Raw genomic sequence first — 21,490 nt, 5'->3', positions numbered from 1 at the left:
TGTGCAATCAGAGGGGAGGCTGAGCTCGTCGCTGCCTCACCTCTCGTCTCTCCCTGCATTTGCAGCGGAGCTCCGCAAATTTGGCCATTTTGACTATAAAAATTATTTGAATCGTATAGAAATGACATAACACAGATGAGTGGAAAAATCTTAATTTCTATTTTTTTTTTAATTTACTTTTCGTAGCTATTTTCATTGGAGTATGGCAGGTGAGGCTCTGCCTCCCCTGCCTCCCCTGACGGCACGTCCCTGGTGTCCACTTATTTTGAACGCAAAGCGGCGTTCACTCCGACAGTCGGTCCGTTTTATCACCGACGTGTGCGTTCGTTCAGGCAGATGATCACTCGTTATTTCTGTCACGGTTTTGTAAAGCAGACCCCCACACGTGTACCACGCAAGAGTACAGTATTTGTATTCAAAGCACGCCTAAGCAAAACCAGCGACGGATTATCCTCGTAGCACAAGAGGCTACACATGCTACGGGTCCCACACTTTAAAGGGCCTCGCGCTAAATGCTCTCAAGCTATCAATTCCAGTTTCAGTGATTCTGCACTTGCTCTATTACTATAGTACTATATTGCCTTCAACTTTTATGAACAACTGGGTGTTTAAGGTTAGCGATTTGTCGTATTATCTGGCTGTATAGCAAATGAAAACATGCAATTACTTTACTATGCAAGTTAAACATTTGTGTTTTAATATTTATGTTTTATTTATGTATTTAGGGTCCTTTATAACATATGCTACAGGTCCCACACTAGCTTAATCCAGCACTGAAAAAAACAGCATCCCAAGCTTCCACTGCATTGCATTAGCGGATAAAAGGGGCAGCGATCGGGAAGAGGAATTGAGTAACCACAATGCCGTGAAGATTACATCAGGTTCAGGGTGAGCAAATGTCTTTTTAAACATTTTAGCTTCTGGGAGGAAACCAGAGTAAATGCAGAAAACCCACACATATGATGAGACAATGCCCCAAAAACCCGTGGGTATAGGTCACCATCCTACTTGCTGTGCTACCTTACATAGGCCACCTCGTGGTCCTGCAGGTTGGTGTTGTCTGATATACACACCTGGCACTGTCTGCGTGACACACCAACCCTGGCTCAAAAGCACTGGATTATACCCTCATGGCATGAATTTTCACAGTCCATTCACACGTACTACACGAGTTGATTCCATGTTCAGAAAAGTGCATTGAAATGCGGACGTTTATGTGGAAAGCATACAGACTATGTCCGTGGAAGGTTTGGGGTCTTTGGGAAGTAGTAAGGTTCCTCAAGAGTAACTAAAGCAGCAGGGAAGCTGTGGAGGACTCGTAACTATAACGTGCCCCCATATTCTACGGGCACTTCCCCTAACTGATCAATCGAAAAGCCAAATGTTTTCCAGGGTACCACCACAGCACATTGAAGGCCACTGCAAAACAGCACAATTATCACGATTGCTAGCGATCAATATTTGTTAGTTTCATTAAGTGGTTTGCTTCGGGGAATGTTAATTTGATGAATTCAAGGACTTGAATTGAGCCAAGCTATGCCAAAGAGAACGTCCACCGAGCAGAAGGAGGGATGTAATAGCTCGCATGCGGGAGCTAGATGGATTGTTGCATAGCATGATTGTGAGAGATGGCGACTGCTTGGGGAGGCATTCATCCAGCACTGGATGGATTGTGGCTGATAATGATGAAATACATTTTTCACTTTGTATTGAATAAGAGGTCCCACAAGCCACCTCCTGCACCTTTGGTGTGACCATCAGCCCAGCTTGGGCACCAATCCAAAGCTCACAGCGGCTGGATCGTTTGGGAGTGCACGGGAAGGCAAGCCCCCCACTCCCCCCCAACTCCAACAAGTGAACATCCACGCCGTAGTACCGCCGACAAAAAGCTTTTCTTGCCTCGACTAATTAATGTATACGGGCGCAGTGATCCAAAACATTCGATGTTGGAAACCACACATGGCGCTGCACAAACCGTTATTGCGAGTGGTAAATAAATACAATGTATCCATCGGCCCGTGATATCGTCTCATACCAGTCTGCTTTGCTTTATTACTGTAATGACGACTTCGACGCACTTGTCTTGCGATGGTTTTCTTTATTTAGGAGCCACGTGCTCACACTCGGACAGGCGGAGACCCTCCACTGCAACAGCCCCGAGTCTCCCCTGCATCTCTCTTATATACACGGTCCGAGGCCACGCCCCCATTCCCGAACATTCTCGCTAGTTCAAGACCGCTTGCTCTACCAGCAAACCCCACCGTCCTCTTCCGTCACCTGGCCACGCTCCTATTCTCAATCATTCCCGTAACCACCAGTCCATTCATACTGCAGGCGGACTCCCCTGTCATTACCTCACGTGGCCACTCAACTCACACAGTAGGTTGACTCAACTGGCATCACATCTTAATATCGGCTGAAGTTTAAATAAAGGAAACTGCTGAGAAGGGAAAGGTAGACCCTATCTGCTAAATTACTGAATGATGAATGATGAAGCACTCAATGCTCGGGTAACATTAAAAGCTCTTTTTCTGTTTTCCTGTTTGTCGGTTCACAGCAAACTTTTTAGAATTGCTCGTGAGCATGAAAGTCAAACAGAATTGTAAAAAAATCCACCTTTTTAAAAAAAAAAATGTTAGCTGCTATGCTTTGTCGATACAATTTACAGGAGGTATATTTTAAGCAGACGCCTGGCATATTCACTTACGCAGCCCGTTTAATTTACCACAGTGCTGCTACATCTACATACAGCTGCACAGTTCTAGATATTTCGATTTAAAGCTTTCGTGACTGCAGGGATTCATCTTCTTGGTTCTTTCGGTAAAGTCACGTAGAAGGGAAGTAATAAAATAATAAAAATAAAACATAATTAAATAATTCTCACAACGTTTCGGCCACAACGCAAGCAGCCGTCCTCAGGTGAAGACCAGGTCTGTCGGGGAGACAGCGTCTGAATGAAACACCACCACGCTTGGAGCGACTATTTAAGCTGGGTTGGAAGGGGGGAAGGGCGCCTTGATAAAATAATTTGCATATCAAGAGGAATTTAGCATATTTATGGGAAATGCAGGTATGTGATTAGTACTACTTGTGAAATGCGTAGGAGATGGGCGGGAGGTTTTCAAAGTCATATTAGATTTGCTCAAAATAATTGAAGCAACCACGCAACTTTGTTTATGTTTACCATAAATTGACAACTCAATTGTCTGCTTAATGTATATATATAAAAAATCGCGTCGGCAATTTTCTAAAGTGAGACGCCGATCTGGCTTCCACACTTAAAACCATCAGCAAAGGCAGCGAAGCCTTCCAACCGTATCTCGCGGGGACGGTCGATACAGGATTTCCATACCACTGTGGAGTGGAAAATCATGCAGACGACCAAGGTTTAATGATGATCTCGCATGCGCCAAGCAACGCAGCCATCCAACAGAGTAATATGTATGTAAATACAGCAGCACCGCCACCACGCAAGGCTTAAGAGCACAGCTGCATCCCCACCCCCCCAAGACCGAGATTGTGATTTAGCCATGCTCGTCTTTGGGACTGTTGTTGTGCCAGGTTCTATTTGTGGACATGAACATCATCATTGTACAGTGCCATCTAAACCTTCTCTGGGCCTTCCTCAGGTCAGTTCAGCCCTAAATTAGTACTGCCTCTTTCTAGTACTGTATGGACATCATTAGTGGAAAGAAAACGGTGCTCAACACTACACGTACTCGTGTGCTACGCTAGCCTTAATAAAGATAACAATGTAATTTATATAAGAAAGCCTCAGAGTCCCAAGTCTCCTTTTCAGTCATTATCAACCACAGCCTGAATCAATCCACTGCTGGACAAATGCCTCCCCAAGCCACCGCAAGCCACTGCTCCCAAGCCATCGCACGGTCTTGCGAAGTAACAATCCACATTGCACCTGCACAAGAGCTCTTTTCCTTTATAGACACTTACAAACCCCACTTGCCTCTTCACTGTCGGGCTACAGAGGGGATGTTTGTGCAAATCGGGGAGCGCACAGGGTAGGGAGCAGCGTGAGGATTGCTTACCAACCGACCCTGCCCCCCCCCATCTCCATGCATCAACACCACGACGCGCCGCCCTGTGCACAAATAGCATTTTCCGCGTTGTTGAGCCAGTGAAGCGGCCAGTCCCTCGCCAAGGCATCGTTCTGGTGGAGAGGACACCAGACAAGCCATCAAGGGGGGTTTGAGCTGGGGGCGAACGTGGCTTTAATTGGAGAGGGATAGTGGAGCGCGTGTTCCGCACGCCGGTCGCGCGGCGTCTAATTGGCACGTGGGCCCCCAGGAGACGTTGGTGTCGGTACAGGGCCGGTGGCCATTATCCCCATGTGGACAGCTTCGCAGATAAACATGATCACGCAATCTGACAGTGCGGAGACTCGACGAACTGTAACATATATCTGGAAAACGGAATTCCGAACAATTGGCTTATTTTCCCTCGTAACCATGAAGTTACATTTATACGTGTAAAATAAATCTGACTATTGAACAGTTATTTCTTGCATTTCCTGCGGACTCTTTGATCAGGATGAACATTGGCTGTCTGTTTAAAGAGTGGGTGCAATTCATTTTCCAGTCACAAGAAAAAGATTGTTTAATAATGATTTTTCTTTTTGCAGAAAATACTTCGTCTAACCGCATACAAAATCATCCTCGCAAAATGTCTATTTACCAATGACACCATAAAACTTCACATCACAGATGATCAATACTTACCAGATGACACTGTGCCAAAGTGACCAACTCGCAAATATAAGTACGAGTCCATGTAGGGGTCAACTCAGCCAATAATCTCTTTGGGGTAGAAAAATAAGAACTGAACAGTAGATACGAGCCCTACTTGAGAAAATATCCACCGCTGGGACAGGAGTGCCTATGAGGATGACCCACACAATTCTCATTTGAGCAGGGAGATACTTTTTGAGAGCATTAAGAGGCATTTGTAAACTAATGAGTGGCAATGTACACGAACATATGCAGTGTACCTGTGCACAGTGATGAATTTGAGCCCTCGCGCATCGGCACGGCTCTTTAAAGTTGAACACATGTACGCGTTGTAATTTATCCTCTTTCTGACTCCAATTACTGTGTTCAATACCCAGGAGGTAACTGCTCACATTCCTGATGCTGAAAATACACCCCCCCCCCCCCATATAACAACACGCTGTTGGATAGGGATTGGCACTCCAGGAATCTGCACGCACACCAAACTTGCCACATTATTGCCCCTAAATTCCCAAATTCAGCCGCAATCAGCAGCTGAGTGGCAGCATACAAATAGAGACGTTTTAATTAATGTTCATGAAAACAAATAATAAATGCACCTGTAAAATCTCTTGTGCTTTTTACCAAGATTTCAAATGATCAAGGAGATCTATGCTTGATCATTTTAAATATTGTTAAATATTTTATTCACTCGTTATATTATTTAATTGTCATATCTTTTTTTAAATTCCTGTATCCATTAACAGTCATCACACCTCCGATTAGCACGGTTGGCTACGTACGGTGCAAAATAAGTTCAACATACAGGACATACATACATGTTAATAAATGCACGCATATACACACCAGCCATGAAACGCATCCTAACATTATCAGTAATATTCATCTCATAGGTTTTCTGGATTTCTACAGATTGAACACACTGTGCTATGCATTTTAAAAAGTCCTAGCTTAGAGTAGAAGATATACATCTATTATAGTGGCCATGTACAAATTATATACAATCCTGAATGCCTCCTGAACTTTTAAAATAATGAGTTACTAAATTGGGTTCTTAAAAATGCACAAGCATGGCTTAACAAAGGCCGACAGTCCATATGATTGCCGCCTTGATTTTCTTTCTCAGACTGCATTGATTTCCCTATAGTTCCGGCCACAATTCCTGCCAACGTAAAAATGTGGCAATTACAATGCCAGTATTTGAGGCTGGGTTTCACATACAGTGTTCAGTCTACATTAAACATTTCTCTTATACATTCTCACACTTTCTCATTAGATATTTATCTGCATCTGTGAGCATGCACTGTGTGGGTAGTGGGGGCTGCTGCTATTGAAACACTAATATTTACCAGTGAAATACAGCTGTGAATACAGATGTCAGCAAAAATACCTTGGGTTTAGCTGTAAAGCCTTCACAAGGCGGCATGGGCTTCAATGTGACAAAGTAAAAACAAAAACAAATAAACACTCAGGTTCTGTGAGGCAAAGCTCATCGGGAACGGCAGACCTGAGCTTACTATACAGATTCCACATTCCTATGACAGGGCCCAGTTCATCTAGAAGACAACCACTGTCGATGTATCACACAAATTGGCACGAATTTTAATGACCCAATATGGATAATCGGCTGAGCTAGCCAGTGACCTAGATAAGCACTCACAACTTCAGATTACCACTCACAACTTCAGATTACCACACACGATCTTGCATTTGTGAGTCTAGCATCAATAACCATGATTGTCACCCAGCCAGCACAGTGCAGTGCATTACCGTGCTATGTTTTCAGTGATGAGTTGACATTAAAAACTCCGTGTGTAACAGATCACATCTTCACAACCAGGGATTCTATCTGGCCAGGATTATGACGGAGATTGGACACAAGAGATTTCAAGAACAAGTGCCACTGATCAACATCTACGCACCCAATCCACCACGGCAGTGGCGCGCGCGTGTGTGCGCATGAAACATTCTTGTGTGCACAATACATGATGAGTTCTCCCTATCGGATCTCCCAGGTGGGGCAAAAATCCCGCAGAACGCATTGTGTCTCACGACAGCTACAAGTGTCATCCGAAGGTCCTTCGTTTGCTACCTAGTTGTTAGACACCGATGATCATGTTTCAAAGGCCATTCATATCGGTTTTAAAATAATTCAGCCATTGAGAACACATACACACCACAAAATCGCGTGTGATTTTAGATGACAGATGTTAATCATCTGGCCGGTGGGAGGGCTCTGGACCGATCACTGGAATGTCCCGAGTTTCAAATCCCATTGGGGGATCTGCCACTTCCCATCATCCCTGCAGGGTCGATAAAATAGGTACCAATTTGCAGAAAGTCAACCGTGACTGTCTTATGAAGAGACTGCTGTGGTGCTGCTGGATTTTTCCCACTTACAAGAGAAATAATCGTGAGAGATTGCACCAGCTTGGGAAGGCTTTCATCCAGCAGTGGATTGGCCATGGCTGATGATGATGAACAACAACGAGCACTGCCTCACGCTGACTTATCATATAATAACTGCACTTGACGTTCTGCACTCAACATTAAATATCTCAATCTCGCGCAACTTGCCAATCACTGTGGTCGGTACGAAGTGCCAGGTACAGCAAGTTCACACGTGGCGAACAGGGCATTGGAATGGCACACTAGGACGCTGCACGTGTGGGACACGTCGCCTGAATTGACGTCAGAGTGCGGGATCATCGGCACGCTGCCTCGTGAGCCTTGTATCAGTGCTCAGCACTCACTTCACCGATGTGCGCCCTCGTCTTGGTTTTGTTGCCAGGCAGAGCCTAAAATGTGCTCTCTCACAACAGGGAGTGCTGCATCCCAGGCACCGCGTCCACATGGGGCACACAAATGTGACGGTACAATGCACAGTGGCAGCCACTCAAGCGTGCCTTGATAAAACAGAGAAGATGGCTTGAAAAGGCTTAAATGCCCGACAACCAATTCCAGCTCAATCATTTCGCGGCACGTGCCAAAACCCAAATCAGAGGAGTTTTCAAGACAAAACTGTTCAGACACACGGTCATGCAACATGATGAGGAAGACATTTTAACAAGGCAGCCCTCGCTAATTATTTATGTTGCAACTGCACTTATACAGTATTTTGAGTGCATTGTAATTTATTCTGTGGGTTAATGTTGAAGGTTTGTAACATGGAAATCATACATAGCAATCTCTGGCTGCAGTAGAAACTGGGACACGCACATTCATTTAAGTGGTTTAGTGGACTAATGCCCATGTGTGGGTTTTCTTAGCCAACATCTCCCATGCTCTGGGTTTAAGCCCCATCCAGTATATGCCAAATAAACTTGTGCTGCCTCTTGATTTTGGCTCACAAAATAGTAATTTTAGCTGTGACGGTCCCACCTGATGACGGAGACTTGTGTTGCCTCCGAAACGTCGTGATTCATTATTTTATTTATATTATTACTTCTATTATTTTTATTTTTATTTTTTACCAACGTGACTTTACCGAAAAAGCCTAAGAGTATGAATCATTGCAGTCACGAAAGCTTCAAATCTAGAACACAAAATAGGAGATGAATGTTCTACACCCATCAATGACAGTACACAAAAAAGCAAAACACCTATTGGTCTATAATCATCTCTGGGCACAAAGTGGTAGGCAAGAGATACAAAGGGAAAAATGCTGGTGGCAATTGTAGTAGCAGTAGTAGTTGTAATGATAATAATTATAAAACAAGTGTTTTGGAACAGATGGCTGAAGAGGTGATTTTTTTTGTTTGACCCAGAGCTGGGAGTGCACAGATGGGGCGGAAGGGGAGACCTTCCCTTCCCGGCAAACCGCCCGGCTCCTTCGCCGGTTTCAAGTGCGCCGAGAGCTGCCGTGGATTGAAACCACTCTGCCTACCCCCAGCTACAATGAGCGTGGATAGGCGGGCGTGGGGAGGGTGTTCCACCACGATTGCCGCTCGGAGATAATTGTTAATGCTTTTTTTTCTCTAATTGTTAATGCTTTGTTTTTCTCTTTAAAAAAATGCAACAAATACATTGAAAATGATCATAATTGACGATGAATGTTAATTTAGGATAACAAACTACTTGAATATGAAACTACTTGCCCTTTATGGCATCTTTAAAAATAAACAATGCTCCATTATGAATAGCGTGGTAACGTAAATATAAAATATAACATCACGTAACATGACAGTACATTTGATAGAACACTCTACTTGACTGTCTAATGGCATTACTGTACCAATCACACATTGGTTAAAACTGATACCCTCATTAAGTTGCTGAAATTAGACAACTGGTGTAAATGCGAGATCTAGCAGAGTGGTGCTGTGATGAGAGCACAGGACTCACAACGAGCAGGTCGTGGGTTTAAATTCCAGTGACTAATCAACTCAACCCATTATTTTTCAAGAAAATGAGAAAGGACAATCCCTGGCATAGTAATAGGAAATTATTCCTATTCCCGTATGAGATAGGATTCACCAAATGTTTGAGCACGGAGACACACTTTAACTTTAAACAGCAGCCGCTCCTTTGGCATGCAATTTAAACTCAGTTTCCTCCATGCTGCCAGAATGCAGATGAGCAATAGGAGCAGGTGGTCATCCTAAGAGCTTCCCGCACTCTCAGAAAGTGTTGCGAAATCCTGTGGAGGAGGTGAGACGTGAGGGAAGCCAAGTGCAACAAAGCATTTCATCTGAGCTCCACGAGTTGGCTTGCGTTCACGGCACAGTGCGCTATATTGGATCGTACTCAGAACGACGGACAAAATAAATGTCTTTGTAGTCATCATTATTGCGTCAATCACCACCACTTCCGTCAATAAGCGACAATAATGTAAATGTGCGGAAATGCATTTCATATCGCAGGGGACCGAAAATCAATTCCCTTGTTAAGCTGGTATTTCAAGGTAAAACCCAACCTCACTATGGTATTTGTTGCCAATAAAGTCTACAGCATTAAACAGCGATTGATATAAGCGAAGAACTACTGAACCACACGTGCGGTCATTTGCCGGCAATGACAATCCGAACACTGCCGCAGAATATATTAAAATTTCAACCACTTATTCGAAGTGACAGAGTGCATGCCACTGGGCAATGTCATACAATAAAAGCTCGGGCAGCACAATGTGTGCCAAGACGAATCGAGGCAGACAGTGGCAGGAAAACATTGTGAAGATTCCTCCTGTGGACCCGTTCATTTTAAATGCAGATTTTAGTCATGATAAGAAAGCATTGTTTAATAAAAAAGTACTCACAATTTGCAAATAGTGTGAGTGTACCAGCTCATTATAAAAATACATTTCTTTAAGACAAGTGACCTCCCGATCAGGGGCGGTTTCTTCATTAGGGCGATTGGGCGACGCACCACCAATGTCATTCAACCACAGAGTCACGCTAGCCGTCACTGTGCCTCTGGATATAGTCCAATCAGCGTCATGCTACGTTCTGTGGAGTACCGCCTCTTTTTGGGCGATTTCCCTCCAGCTGAGAATCGCCCCGAGTGGTCCCATAGACTTACATTCAAAGATGTTTTTTTTCGAACGGGGGCGCTGCAATGCATTCTCTATGGCTTCCGGGAGGGCTCGCCCTAACGTGCTTACGTCATCATACGTGCTTACGTCATCATACGTAAGCACGTTTCATCCAACAATATAATTTGTTGCCACCTAGTGGAATCTTTAATAAAAGAAACTTGAGTGGTTTGTTTTAATAGTGAGTATAGAAACAAACAAGATGTATTGTAAGAGTCACTTTATTTTTCATTAATATTAAAGAAGTGAAGTTGCCTTTACATGCTTAAGCTGTTAATTTATCCATTGCATGGGTGGACCTTATCCTTATCAATCATCCAGACATTTGCCCCCCCTGAGAGATTTTGCAGGAGCCGCCACTGCTCCCGATATATACGCACACGAGTCTGTACCTGTCAAAGTTCATGTATCAGTTCCCCCAACAGTTAACGAAGCTGCCTCACCCCTCACTCGGTGTTAATCCCTAAAGCAACACGCTGCATCATTATCCCAACTCCCTCGCCTCAAGAGCCACCACCTTCCATGCAGTAAACAAAACACTGAATGGGATCAAAATGAGTTGGTTCAAAACACAGCTACGTACAGCATGACTTTGTGGAGTTTTGCCGTGGTGCTGTATGTCTCTGAGATTTTATAGCGCATGTTGTTCAACATGCTGTCTGACATTTCGCTCAACGTGCTTGTACGTTCTTGATTTATAGCTCTCAGCAAGCAGAGTAAACTTTCGGACATAATGCCAAACATCCCGAAAACAAGTCGGGCAGCTATACATCTACATAATTTACTTTAATTCTAGAATACACGACACCGTTTTGATCATGTAATGTCCATTATTGTGGATCTCAGTCCTATTTTCAGCATTTCAGAGTTGCCAGTGACAGCCTGTTAACAATGGTCAAGCTCACATAACCTCATTGCATTCAAACACAAAGCCAAGGGATGAGTGATGGCGGCGCAGAAGGAGAGATGGACAGACGGGCAAGCACGCATGCGTATCGTGCGCAGATTTATGCTTCGCGTGTGGCATGACCGGACTGCAACTGAGCAGCGCGAAGAAGCAGCAGGCCTTGGGGACACGTGACATTATCAGCGACAGAACCCGAGCAAACACGTCCTGCAGGCACTGAGCTCAGCCCACCCCCAAGAACATTTTAGCACCTTTATCCATATAAATAACCATGCCCGCCAGAATAAACAGCATGAGGACGATGCTGTGAACCAGAGAGTACGGCAGTATAAAACAAGAAATTAATTTGCTGAAAGGAAAAACTATCAACCTTTGGGCCAATAGGTCTTTAAGGTCAATCTTTCCATTTGGAAAATTTGCAACACAATAGGCCTGGACAATGCTGTTAGAAATCATCAGCAAGCTAGAGTTGGTTACACGTGAAGGTCCACATGTTCCTGGCAAGAACCAACGCAAAGAGTGTGAGAGCCACTGTGAGGATTGTTTTTTTATGATGCACTGATGCATAATTGCACTGTGCAGCATCCACCATAATTAATTAACCCTTTTTTATCAACTAACGGTCTTTGTTAGCAGAGCACATTCGTGAATGTGCCAAAGTGTAATAATGATTGGACTTTGCAAATGACAAGGAATTATCTGCTGAGAAGGGCCACTCTACAGAACGTTGGCTTATCACACATGTCCACTAAAGGCCAGGCTTTTCAGATGGCAGCACTGGTGAAGTATATTCAGCCCAATGATGTGGGAGCTGAGAAGCATTTGCGGCTACCACTCTTTGATTTTGCTGATCCCTCCACTAATTGGCTCAAGCAGCAGGTGTGCTCTCATCCATGGTTAGATTAGCATGGCCAGGCATTTATGGGTGTGCCTCCATTGATTTACTGAATTGGTCAATAACATTGGGAAACATATATACAATGTTCTCGATTGCACATGCTTGACGATTACAACTTTTTTTTTAAAATGCACTTGCCAAACCAGAATTAAGGTCTGCCAGAAGCCACGTTTACAATGGATGAGGTGAGGAATAGCGTACAATGACAATTCTTCAAAAATGGTACCCAATTGTGAATACAATGCATAAGATTAGAGCAGTGGAACATCGACGCACAACGGTCTTTGTAAATGTGGAATTGTTCATGTTTTCTTGTTCTCTCCGCATATGGATTCTTGGGTGGTGGCAGTACAGTACTGCGCTTAGTGCACCAGCACTACAACCCGAACGATGTGTGTGCAATTTCTGGCCATGCACAATCTGTTAAATGCCTCACCCATATCAACTCAGCCATAAATGGCCACCCGGTGCAGTCACTGAAAAATCTGCAATGAGGAGGTAGACGGAAAGGCCAGGCATGCTGTTGCCTCCATACTCCAATGTTGTACCCTGACGGTTTATAATTGGTCCTTGCATTAACGGCACTTGCTCCGACCGTATCTATGGCTACATAGGCAGGTGGAAATGTGAGTGTGGATTGATGTACGTGTGTGTGTGTGTGAGTACATCACACAGCAGATGCGGCTACCCCCGAGACTATTGGACAATTAAGAATAGCCCACAGCGGGACTGCTATCACCCATTTAAAAGCACGGACCACGTGGTAACACCACTGCCGGCTTCTATCATTCGCACAGCAGCATCAGCGGTGCCCGTGAGGCTGCTCTTGAAATCGCCCACTGGCTCACCCACCCACCTCGACGTGAGGATACAATGTCGATCAACTGCCCGCCATACACAAGAAAACGACGTGTGCGTGGGTACACCGCGTGGGTGTATGTGTTGTGCACGCTCGTCAGGTTGAACAATCTGAAACTGGGAGTATACATGGACGTGCTCACCCCAAGGAGCCTGCTCCCTGCCTAGACTTGACATGCACCGCACCCTCTCCCGCATTGTCGGGGAAAACATCAAGTGTTGGGGCCATTAATTGCACCCCTCTGGCCATCGATCTTAAGTCTCGATGGAGACCTGGCCAATCAGCCACAACACACTCCAAAACAACGAACACTCGGACTCACGCGGGCTGCCTTTTTGGCTTCGGTATAATCATCCCCGTCCTGGCCATGCAATTGTCGAGGTCTGAACACGACAGCCATCGTCGGGTGCACAAGAAAGTAGTGGTCACAGCAACGAACCACGAACTACAATCAGAACGGGTTGTCTTTTCCGACTAAGCGGGGTCGATTAACATCAAACTCCTCATTTTCAACTCTGCAGTAGTTAATGGGGGTTTGCATTTTCACTACCAGTAATGGGGGCGACCTTCCGAATATGCCTTAGTGTTGTTTTTCCCCAACAAGATATTGCAAATATAAATAAAGGCATTTTTTTCAGCATTTCCTAAAATGTAAAAAATATTGAGCACTTCAACAAATGAAAACAATTTCGCACAAACAATCCCAGCAGAAGGCAGCTGCTCGACTTTTCGATGGGTTTTGTTTGCATCGTGAGTCAACTTGAAATCAGTACCTACAGAGAAACATTACCTAACAGAGCAGCCCAGACACGCGCGACCGCACAGACCAATATTCACATGCACGAGTGGAGCACTCCTCCCTACCTCCTAATGAGGGTGGTGAAGCACACATGGAATCCAGCATATTTGGAGGCAAGGGTTGGTGGATCACGTATATTTACAAAACTCCCAAAGCCGCTGGGTCGTGAGGTTGCCAGATGATGGTAGTCAGTACAACAAGAAGGCTTGTGACCCATCTGTGTGAACATTTGAGTGCTGTTCCCTTGTGTGCATGGGTTATCTCCAAGTACTCCAGTTTCCACCTACGTGAAAAACACACATTCATGCATTGTCCAAAGCACCAATGCAGAGCACTGCTTAAAAAGGGTTGGACAGAAAAACAATCCATTAATGTATTATTGTTGCAATAACAAGTCTTACTTTTTGTCAGGTACATGCAATGAAATGTTCCGGCCAAGAAATTGCAAGCATCACACGTGACGATGCATGTGCATACATTGACTCGTTCATAATTAATGTATGATAGTGATGAAACCAATAGAAACAATGAATTCACGCTCGTCAAATGCGTGCTACACGTAGTACAGTTACTGAACAGTGTGTTGCCACTCAAGCACACAGCCTACAGTGAGTGGTTTTATCCACCATTGCAGGAAGTCAATTTGCAATATCAATGGCTTTTACTTCCTCAGAAATGCCTCATTGAGTGTTAGGAATAAGTTTGAGGCCAATACCTGACTTGAGTGTTTCGGTATGTGATAGCGAACTGAAAGAAACAGAACATATCCATGTGGTCAACTAAATGCATTTCAAAATCGAGACAACCTACTTGGTGTACTGTCCCCTACAGGCAACCTCAGCCCTGTGGGCTGAGAGTCTTTCAATAGCTGAGCGACTCACCAGAGTGCTGGTTTACACACGTGCAATGCCCCCATTGTATACGCAGCGCATGATGAGTCCGGATGCAGTGCTAGCACAAGTGAAAGACTGCATTGCGCACAAAAGGTTAGACCACAATGTGTTTTGAAAGTAGAGTATCGTATACAAAAGACAAAATGTAGCCACAAGGAGATGCTGTACGGTGTCAACACATCTTCCCCATGAAAAACACTGATGCAAAAAGCCCCAGGGTTTTTAATGAGCAGTATTATTGAACTTATGTGACCTCGACGTATTACCAATATGTCGAGGTCACGTAAGTTTTCTTTTCTTCATCGTAAATGAATGGACATTTAAGAGGAAAGTTTTCCATAGAAGCAGGGAGCTTGGCTCTAATGTCTTATCAGACACACGGGACTCACTCCTTAAGTCACGCATGACAGCTTATGATTATGATGATGTGGGTACAGCGTGCATTAGCTGTGTGATCGCATACTATTTTATTTTATTCCTCAAAAGAATATGGTTAGGGGTATTTTAAAGTGATTTGTAAAGTAAAACCCATTCCCATAGTGGCTTTCAGGAGGCTTGGAGCAACATTCAAACCCCCCCAAAAAAATGTAGTTCCATTAGCGTACAGGTGACGGGCTGCACTTGAGTGATCATGTGGTTTCCTGCTTAATTAACTGGAAACGACGCAATTAGCATTTGGGGACCATTTCTTCTCAAAGGTTGCTTCTCGAAAGGGAGCTGAGGGCTGGAGCCATGCCTTGCGACTCCCCGCCTAGCGCTGGCCGGGGTCAATTTAGCACAATTAATGATCAAAATCTTAGCAGATTATCGGTGCCTAAAAATAACAAGCCTGGATAAAACAGGGCAATTCCACACCAAAACCCATGATGTAATTGCCCACTGCGGATTAAGCTGTGTTGTGGGAGAATGCTGTGGTGCTGGGAAGCGTGCCGCTCGTTCTACAGCTGGGGCACTCTCTATGCAAGGCACTGCCTTCCTCACACTGCGCCATGCCGGACTAGTGCAGTACAGGGGACATTGGCACTCCCAGGGGACCAATTCGACAACCACGTATAAAACCTGTGCGGATTCAAGCGCTGCAGCTGTGTACTGCTTTGTAAAATGGCCAAGCAAAATCCCAAGGGCGCTGAGACTGGACAACTGCTGGTGTTATCTCCTTGCAAGCTCAGTTGAGCAGCTGAGCTCATAGTTTGGCCAGTAGCAGGGATTACGAGCATTGCCTAGAGCCATGGGGCTGGTATGAGATGCGCGAGTCGAGGAGATGAATCCTCTCCACGCGAAGCTTGCAGAATGGAAGGGAATCTTGTACTTGCTCGTTTGTCCGCTGGCGAGAGATATTTTTTTCATTTCTCGTTCTGCCTCTTTGCCGACTAGTACATGGTCCATAACCGTGCATAATACTACATGTTCAGTATGGTGGCATCCTTCGGCTGCAAGACAGAAGCTGAGTGAAGCGCAAGGCGGCAGAATCCTCCTAACGGATTGCGTATTCGGGCTACATATCAAGTGCATTGTGCATCTGCAATGAGTACAGATGACGGCTTAGAAACACATACCCATGGCAATACCAGCGCACACACGCACACACTCTTGCGCAGCATGCTGAATGGCATATAAATGACGAGGTCTTAAAAAATCACTATCACTCATTGTAATGCTTCCACAGCACAGTATATAATTACAATATGCTGGTCCATCTCACCAGTTATACCATAGCTTAATTCCCAGCTCTCCTAATCTCGCAGAGGTGTGGCTTCCCCTTGCGAGTCATGATGAGGCCCAGGGTTTAATTAATACACTATCAACCGCACCACCGATTCGCACGGTTGGCTACGTATGGTGCGAAATAAGTTAAATATACATAAACACATACTTTACCTCAAGTCCTGTGGCGTAGCTATTGAGGGTGCAGGTGGTGCATCTGCACTGGGGTCCTTAACCTGTAGGGGCCCAAGTTCTGGGCTACAAAGGGTGGAGAGATGTGGGAGGGGGGCCCTTTTCTATCCTTCCACCAGGGCCCATGCCAATCACACCATTCCACTGCTCAGGTCTCGATCAAACAACCACCTCTGGGCCCACGATGCCAGAATTTGGTGGCCTTGATCCAAATGCATAGGAGCAGACACGTTAGTGTGATGACTTTGAATCAGGATCACTGTAATCTTTGTCTCTACAGTACAACAAATATAGGCATACAGTATTAACATCCACCAATATTCCAAAATGCTTCAGGCCCTTGCTCGTACAATGGAAATATTATGAGTACCTGCAGGAGGCAATGATAACAAGCTGCCTCCAGGCAGCAGTATAAGTAGGTTTTTTTCTAGACCAGTATGTGCGTAAATTAATAGTTCATCCTACATATGTGAATTCTCTCTGGACACTGGTTTACTTACATGAACTCTACAGTGCTGATGTTAATGAACACACCATACTACTCATTATTGGCTTAGTCCAATGGTGCTTCACCTGGGGTGCAACTACTTTTTTTTATCAAACCTCTGTATTTATGAACATTATAAAAACATTTAGGATTGAAAACCCAAGGGATGCAAGGCTGCAATAGAGGTTAATTACCACTGGCTTAGTCAGTCAACCCAGGGAAGGCCCCAGCCAGGTAGCTCATGGTCTGGAATAAAACCCAGGTCATAATTTGTTGTGTTTGAAGGAATCGCACGCACAATGTCACCCACCTAGTCGCGTAAACACACACGCAACACGACACATACTGATAAACTGATACATTATACCCACTATCACAAACCCACTGACACAAAGTAGTTGAACTAGTTGACACATACAGTATATTGATGTACACGCATTTACACACGCACAATGAGACACCGTCATACGTACTGAAATACACATTGCAACACACTTGATAAACAGACAAGATGACACACATACACATGTTGAAACACACATTGGTGCACATAGATACAAATAGTGACAATGAAAGCCACACATACAGATTGGCACAAAAAGACACAAACACGCGATACACAAACTGACATTGACACACACTGACGAGACGCACACACCGTAGACACTGACAATACTGTAACACACTCGTACAGATACACAATTGCACACTCATAATAACACTCACAGAAAACACAATTACGCAGACTGATAATGACAGACACACACAATGACAATTACACATTCGTAGGCACACAGCGGCAAACACGTGCATTTACAGACATTAACACGCTGACAACACATTCACACAGACACACAATTACGCACAATGCCATTCCCACACAGACACAAAAATCCCCCATATAGCTTAAACAGGCTGTAGAAGCAAGTGCTGTTAGCGAGCATCATACAGACACACACACACACGCATCGAGACACACACGCATTGAAACGCGCGCGCGTGTACACACGAACAGACACACAACTCACGCACAATGTGATACTTTCACACGAGCAGGCACACTCGCACGCACCTACTACACAGGTCTGGACGTGTGGGTGTAATACTCGTGGCGTTAACCTTGTGAAATGTCACAGCGAGCGCACGCATGCACGGCGCACCCTCACTGCGGCGGCGAGTCCGCCGCGCATACGAATGCGCAACGTTTGTATCATCATCATCAGCAGCAACCCTCGCCGCAGCGTCTTCCGTGCGTCTCCCACGCGTCTCCCGCGCATCTCCCACGCCGACAAAGCGAAGAGCCCCACGTGGAACACAAGCACGGGGCACGGACCGAATGACGGCCCTTGCCATGTGTCCCTGGGATTGTGTTGGGGTCCTTGGGACTCTGGAACGCCGAGGTCGGCTCTGGGATTGAACAGATCCATTCGACCAGCGGTTCTTAACCGTTGCTGCATCCTTGCACCCCTTTGGTTTTCAATCGTAAAAATAATGTAGAATGTTAATAAATACAGAGGCTTGATGAAACAAAGTAGTTGTACTGACGTGCGCGTGCCTAATTTGTGTTTCGATTATGTATCTTCTAAACAAATCTGGCCATGCCTCGCACCCCCAGAGAGGGAGGCGCGTGCACCTCGTATTAAGAACCACTGCGTTAGACTGTGGACGAGGTTCCTGGAACCCCGAGACCCAGCCTGGATTATGTCAGGATCTGTGGGGGAGGGGGCGCTGTAACTCTCGACCGGATAAGACATTTAAAAGGGGTGGGGGGGGTGTAGAAGACTTGGAATGAGGTCTGTGCAAGTAGAGCAAGGTCGGAGACGCAGAGTCGAATCGTGGACTGCGTGGATGTCTCCTGGAATCGAGATACCAGCGTTGGGAATTATCTGCAATGTTCCTGCAACCCTGGACTGGAATGCAAACAAGGGAATTGTACACCACAATAACCTCTGGAAACGAGCATCGGAGCGTCGGGATTGCAAGGTTCATGGAAGGCTGCGGCTACCCGGAGTAATTATTGCACATGTACATACAACGCTTTCGTCAGCCCAGGCTGGCTGTATGGGTTATTTGACCATACTTCACCACACTAGTCGGTGCGGGTCGGTGACGGCGGAGAGCGCAGACGCGACAGAGTCGAAGTTCAGTGCGACTATGGGGGTTTTGCCGCATTGCCATCTGCTACCCACAGGATCGTCGCCACAAATCCGCGTTGTCCTTGAACGCGGTGTCCCTGATCTCTCGGGGGGGGGGGGGGTTCACACCACGGGGGTCGCTCTCACGGTGTCACCATGGCCGTGGACACATCCTAGTGGGGATTTGTGCTGCAGACTCGCAGTGATCCACGCAACACGGACCAGACGCTGATGATGTCCCCTTGACTCTGATGCGAGCTTCTTCCACACGCGAGCTCGCGAGCTAGGACACTGTGATCACAATCAAGAGGACATCCGGATGGGTTCCTCCATACTCAAGGCAGGATTGACACACGAAGATCGCAGGATTGCGTCGCGATTCCTGGGATGATGTGGGGGGGCAAGGTGACGGACAGGAAAATCAGCAATGACGATACGGAATGGGACAGGCGGTGTGCGGGGCGTCAGACTCGTGCCCTAAGCTGCGGGATCTGTTCTCATTGATCCAGAGATGGAGAGGGTAGAGGAGGGAGGGGAGCGAGTACTCACCCTCGATGCAGATGACGTGTTCCCTTAGCTGGTTCTGCACGGCCGGCTCCTCCACCCGCTCCAGGAGGTCGTAGATGGCGTAGATGTTGGGGTGGACGCTCTCGAAGCGCTGGATCTCGGAGCGAATGGCACCCGAAATGGACAGCTGCTGCTGCTGGAAATTCATCTCTCCCCTATCGCGGTGTCGTCCCGACGAGGGGTGGTGTCCGTCTGGTCTGTTCTGTTCGTTTCTCGTCGCCGTCAGGCTGTCTAAACAGCCGCGCGGTATAAATGAGAGAGGCGGCGTGCGTAACGACGCAGTCGGTGTCGATCCGCTCTCGGGCAGGCTCTAGCGAAATAAGCCCCGCATGTCAATGCGATTCGTGCCCCGCGTTAAAATAATCAGCCCCCCCCCTGCCCGCCCGCCCGCTCTCCTACACAGTCCCCACAACGATCAGTACCGGTATTGGTACAACATCCACAGCAAGCAGTAGTAGTAGCATCAGCTGTCTCAACCACACAGAGACAGCAGCAGCAGTGCCCGGCAGCGGGAACACGCGGACAGCCCCCGGCGTGCCGAGCCCCGGGTACGTCTTCGCGAGGCTGTGTGGGTGGTGATGTTGTGCGATGCTGGGATGTGCATGGGGCGGGACACGTCCTCCTCCTCGCCTCTCTCTCTCTCCTCCCACAGCCCGGGGAAGTGACGCCGGGATTGTTCTTCACCCTGACGTCATGAAGAGAGAGAGAGAGGCGAAGAGAATGAGTGATGTTCTTTATTGAACCAGGCGAGTGAATATGTCACCGGCTCTGCTGTTCTTGTAAACATCTGCAAGGGAGGTCGGGAGGGGGGGTCTTCACCGGCATCTTAATCGAGTTACAAATACGCAAGTCAGCAATCTGTCTGTGCTAAGGGTCACCCGCGGTGGTGGTGTTCGCTTGCGTGATCTGCGTGGATTATCGGAGCTTCGGAGGGAAGTTACATAACTATTGTATGGTTTTTTTCTTGATATATTGTACTTATATACAGCATATATAACCCGCCATAATTGGCTCTCACCCGGTTAAACAAGGCTTCTGAGTGTTTGTTTAAGATATGATATGCATCATATCTTAAACAAACACTCCGAAACGTCGTGAATTTTATTTTTGTTTTGTTTTATTTTACTTTCATTACTTTTAATGTTTTACCTACGTGACTTTACCGAAAAAACCTGAGAATATGAATCATTGCAGTCACGAAAGCTTCAAATCTAGAATATGATATGCACCCAAGAATCTGCGCTTGCAAATAATTGATGTCCATTTTACAAGGCGTGAGCTCTTGAGATGATTGTAGCTGAGTTATTAGCTATATTTTACTTGATTTACAGACGGCTTTCTTGAAAAGTCAATCTTCGTTCGTGACACCACCCACCAGCAAGCACAGTTTTACCCTCGTTAATTTATGCCATGATTTAACAAGTTGTTGAGAACCCATTGCCAATGTACTGTTTACATACGTTTTTACCGTTGCAATGTAAATCCGAACGTAACGTCAGTGTAAATCTCAGGTGTGAGCTATAGTGCCAGGATACATGACCCCCCCCCCCCCCCACGATTGAGACTGACAATTGCATCTCCCATGATCTCGGGGGTTTTTTTGGGTTTAGATCGCGTAATTATTTCGTGTTCGTGAATATCCTTTAACAGTAGATGGCGCACTTTGGAAAATTCCAAGTAGAAATTCATATCGAGAATTGCATTACTATTCTGGCAAATCACCCGATGATGCTGGATGTAATTACCAGTGAAACGTCGTACTACTCAAATTGTA

General features: G+C 45.9%; 1 protein-coding gene across 2 annotated transcripts in view; it reads right to left on the bottom strand.

Moving 5' to 3' along the window:
* The window catches only part of LOC144931669 (arf-GAP with GTPase, ANK repeat and PH domain-containing protein 1-like), a 170,651-nt gene extending 150,177 nt beyond the window's left edge, over window positions 1-20,474 (bottom strand). For both annotated transcript variants that reach the window (XM_078855828.1, XM_078855837.1), the window contains exon 1: window positions 19,699-20,474. In XM_078855828.1, the coding sequence (XP_078711954.1) occupies window positions 19,699-19,864 (166 nt within the window). In that variant the 5' untranslated portion in view covers window positions 19,865-20,474. The remainder of the gene's footprint in view (window positions 1-19,698) is intronic.
* Between the last annotated feature and the right edge of the window lie 1,016 nt (window positions 20,475-21,490).

Source organism: Lampetra fluviatilis, chromosome 1 (assembly GCF_964198595.1).
Source record: "Lampetra fluviatilis chromosome 1, kcLamFluv1.1, whole genome shotgun sequence".
Taxonomy (NCBI): domain Eukaryota; kingdom Metazoa; phylum Chordata; class Hyperoartia; order Petromyzontiformes; family Petromyzontidae; genus Lampetra; species Lampetra fluviatilis.
Note: the sequence above shows the minus strand (reverse complement) of the source record. Positions and strands in the feature narration are given on the sequence as shown.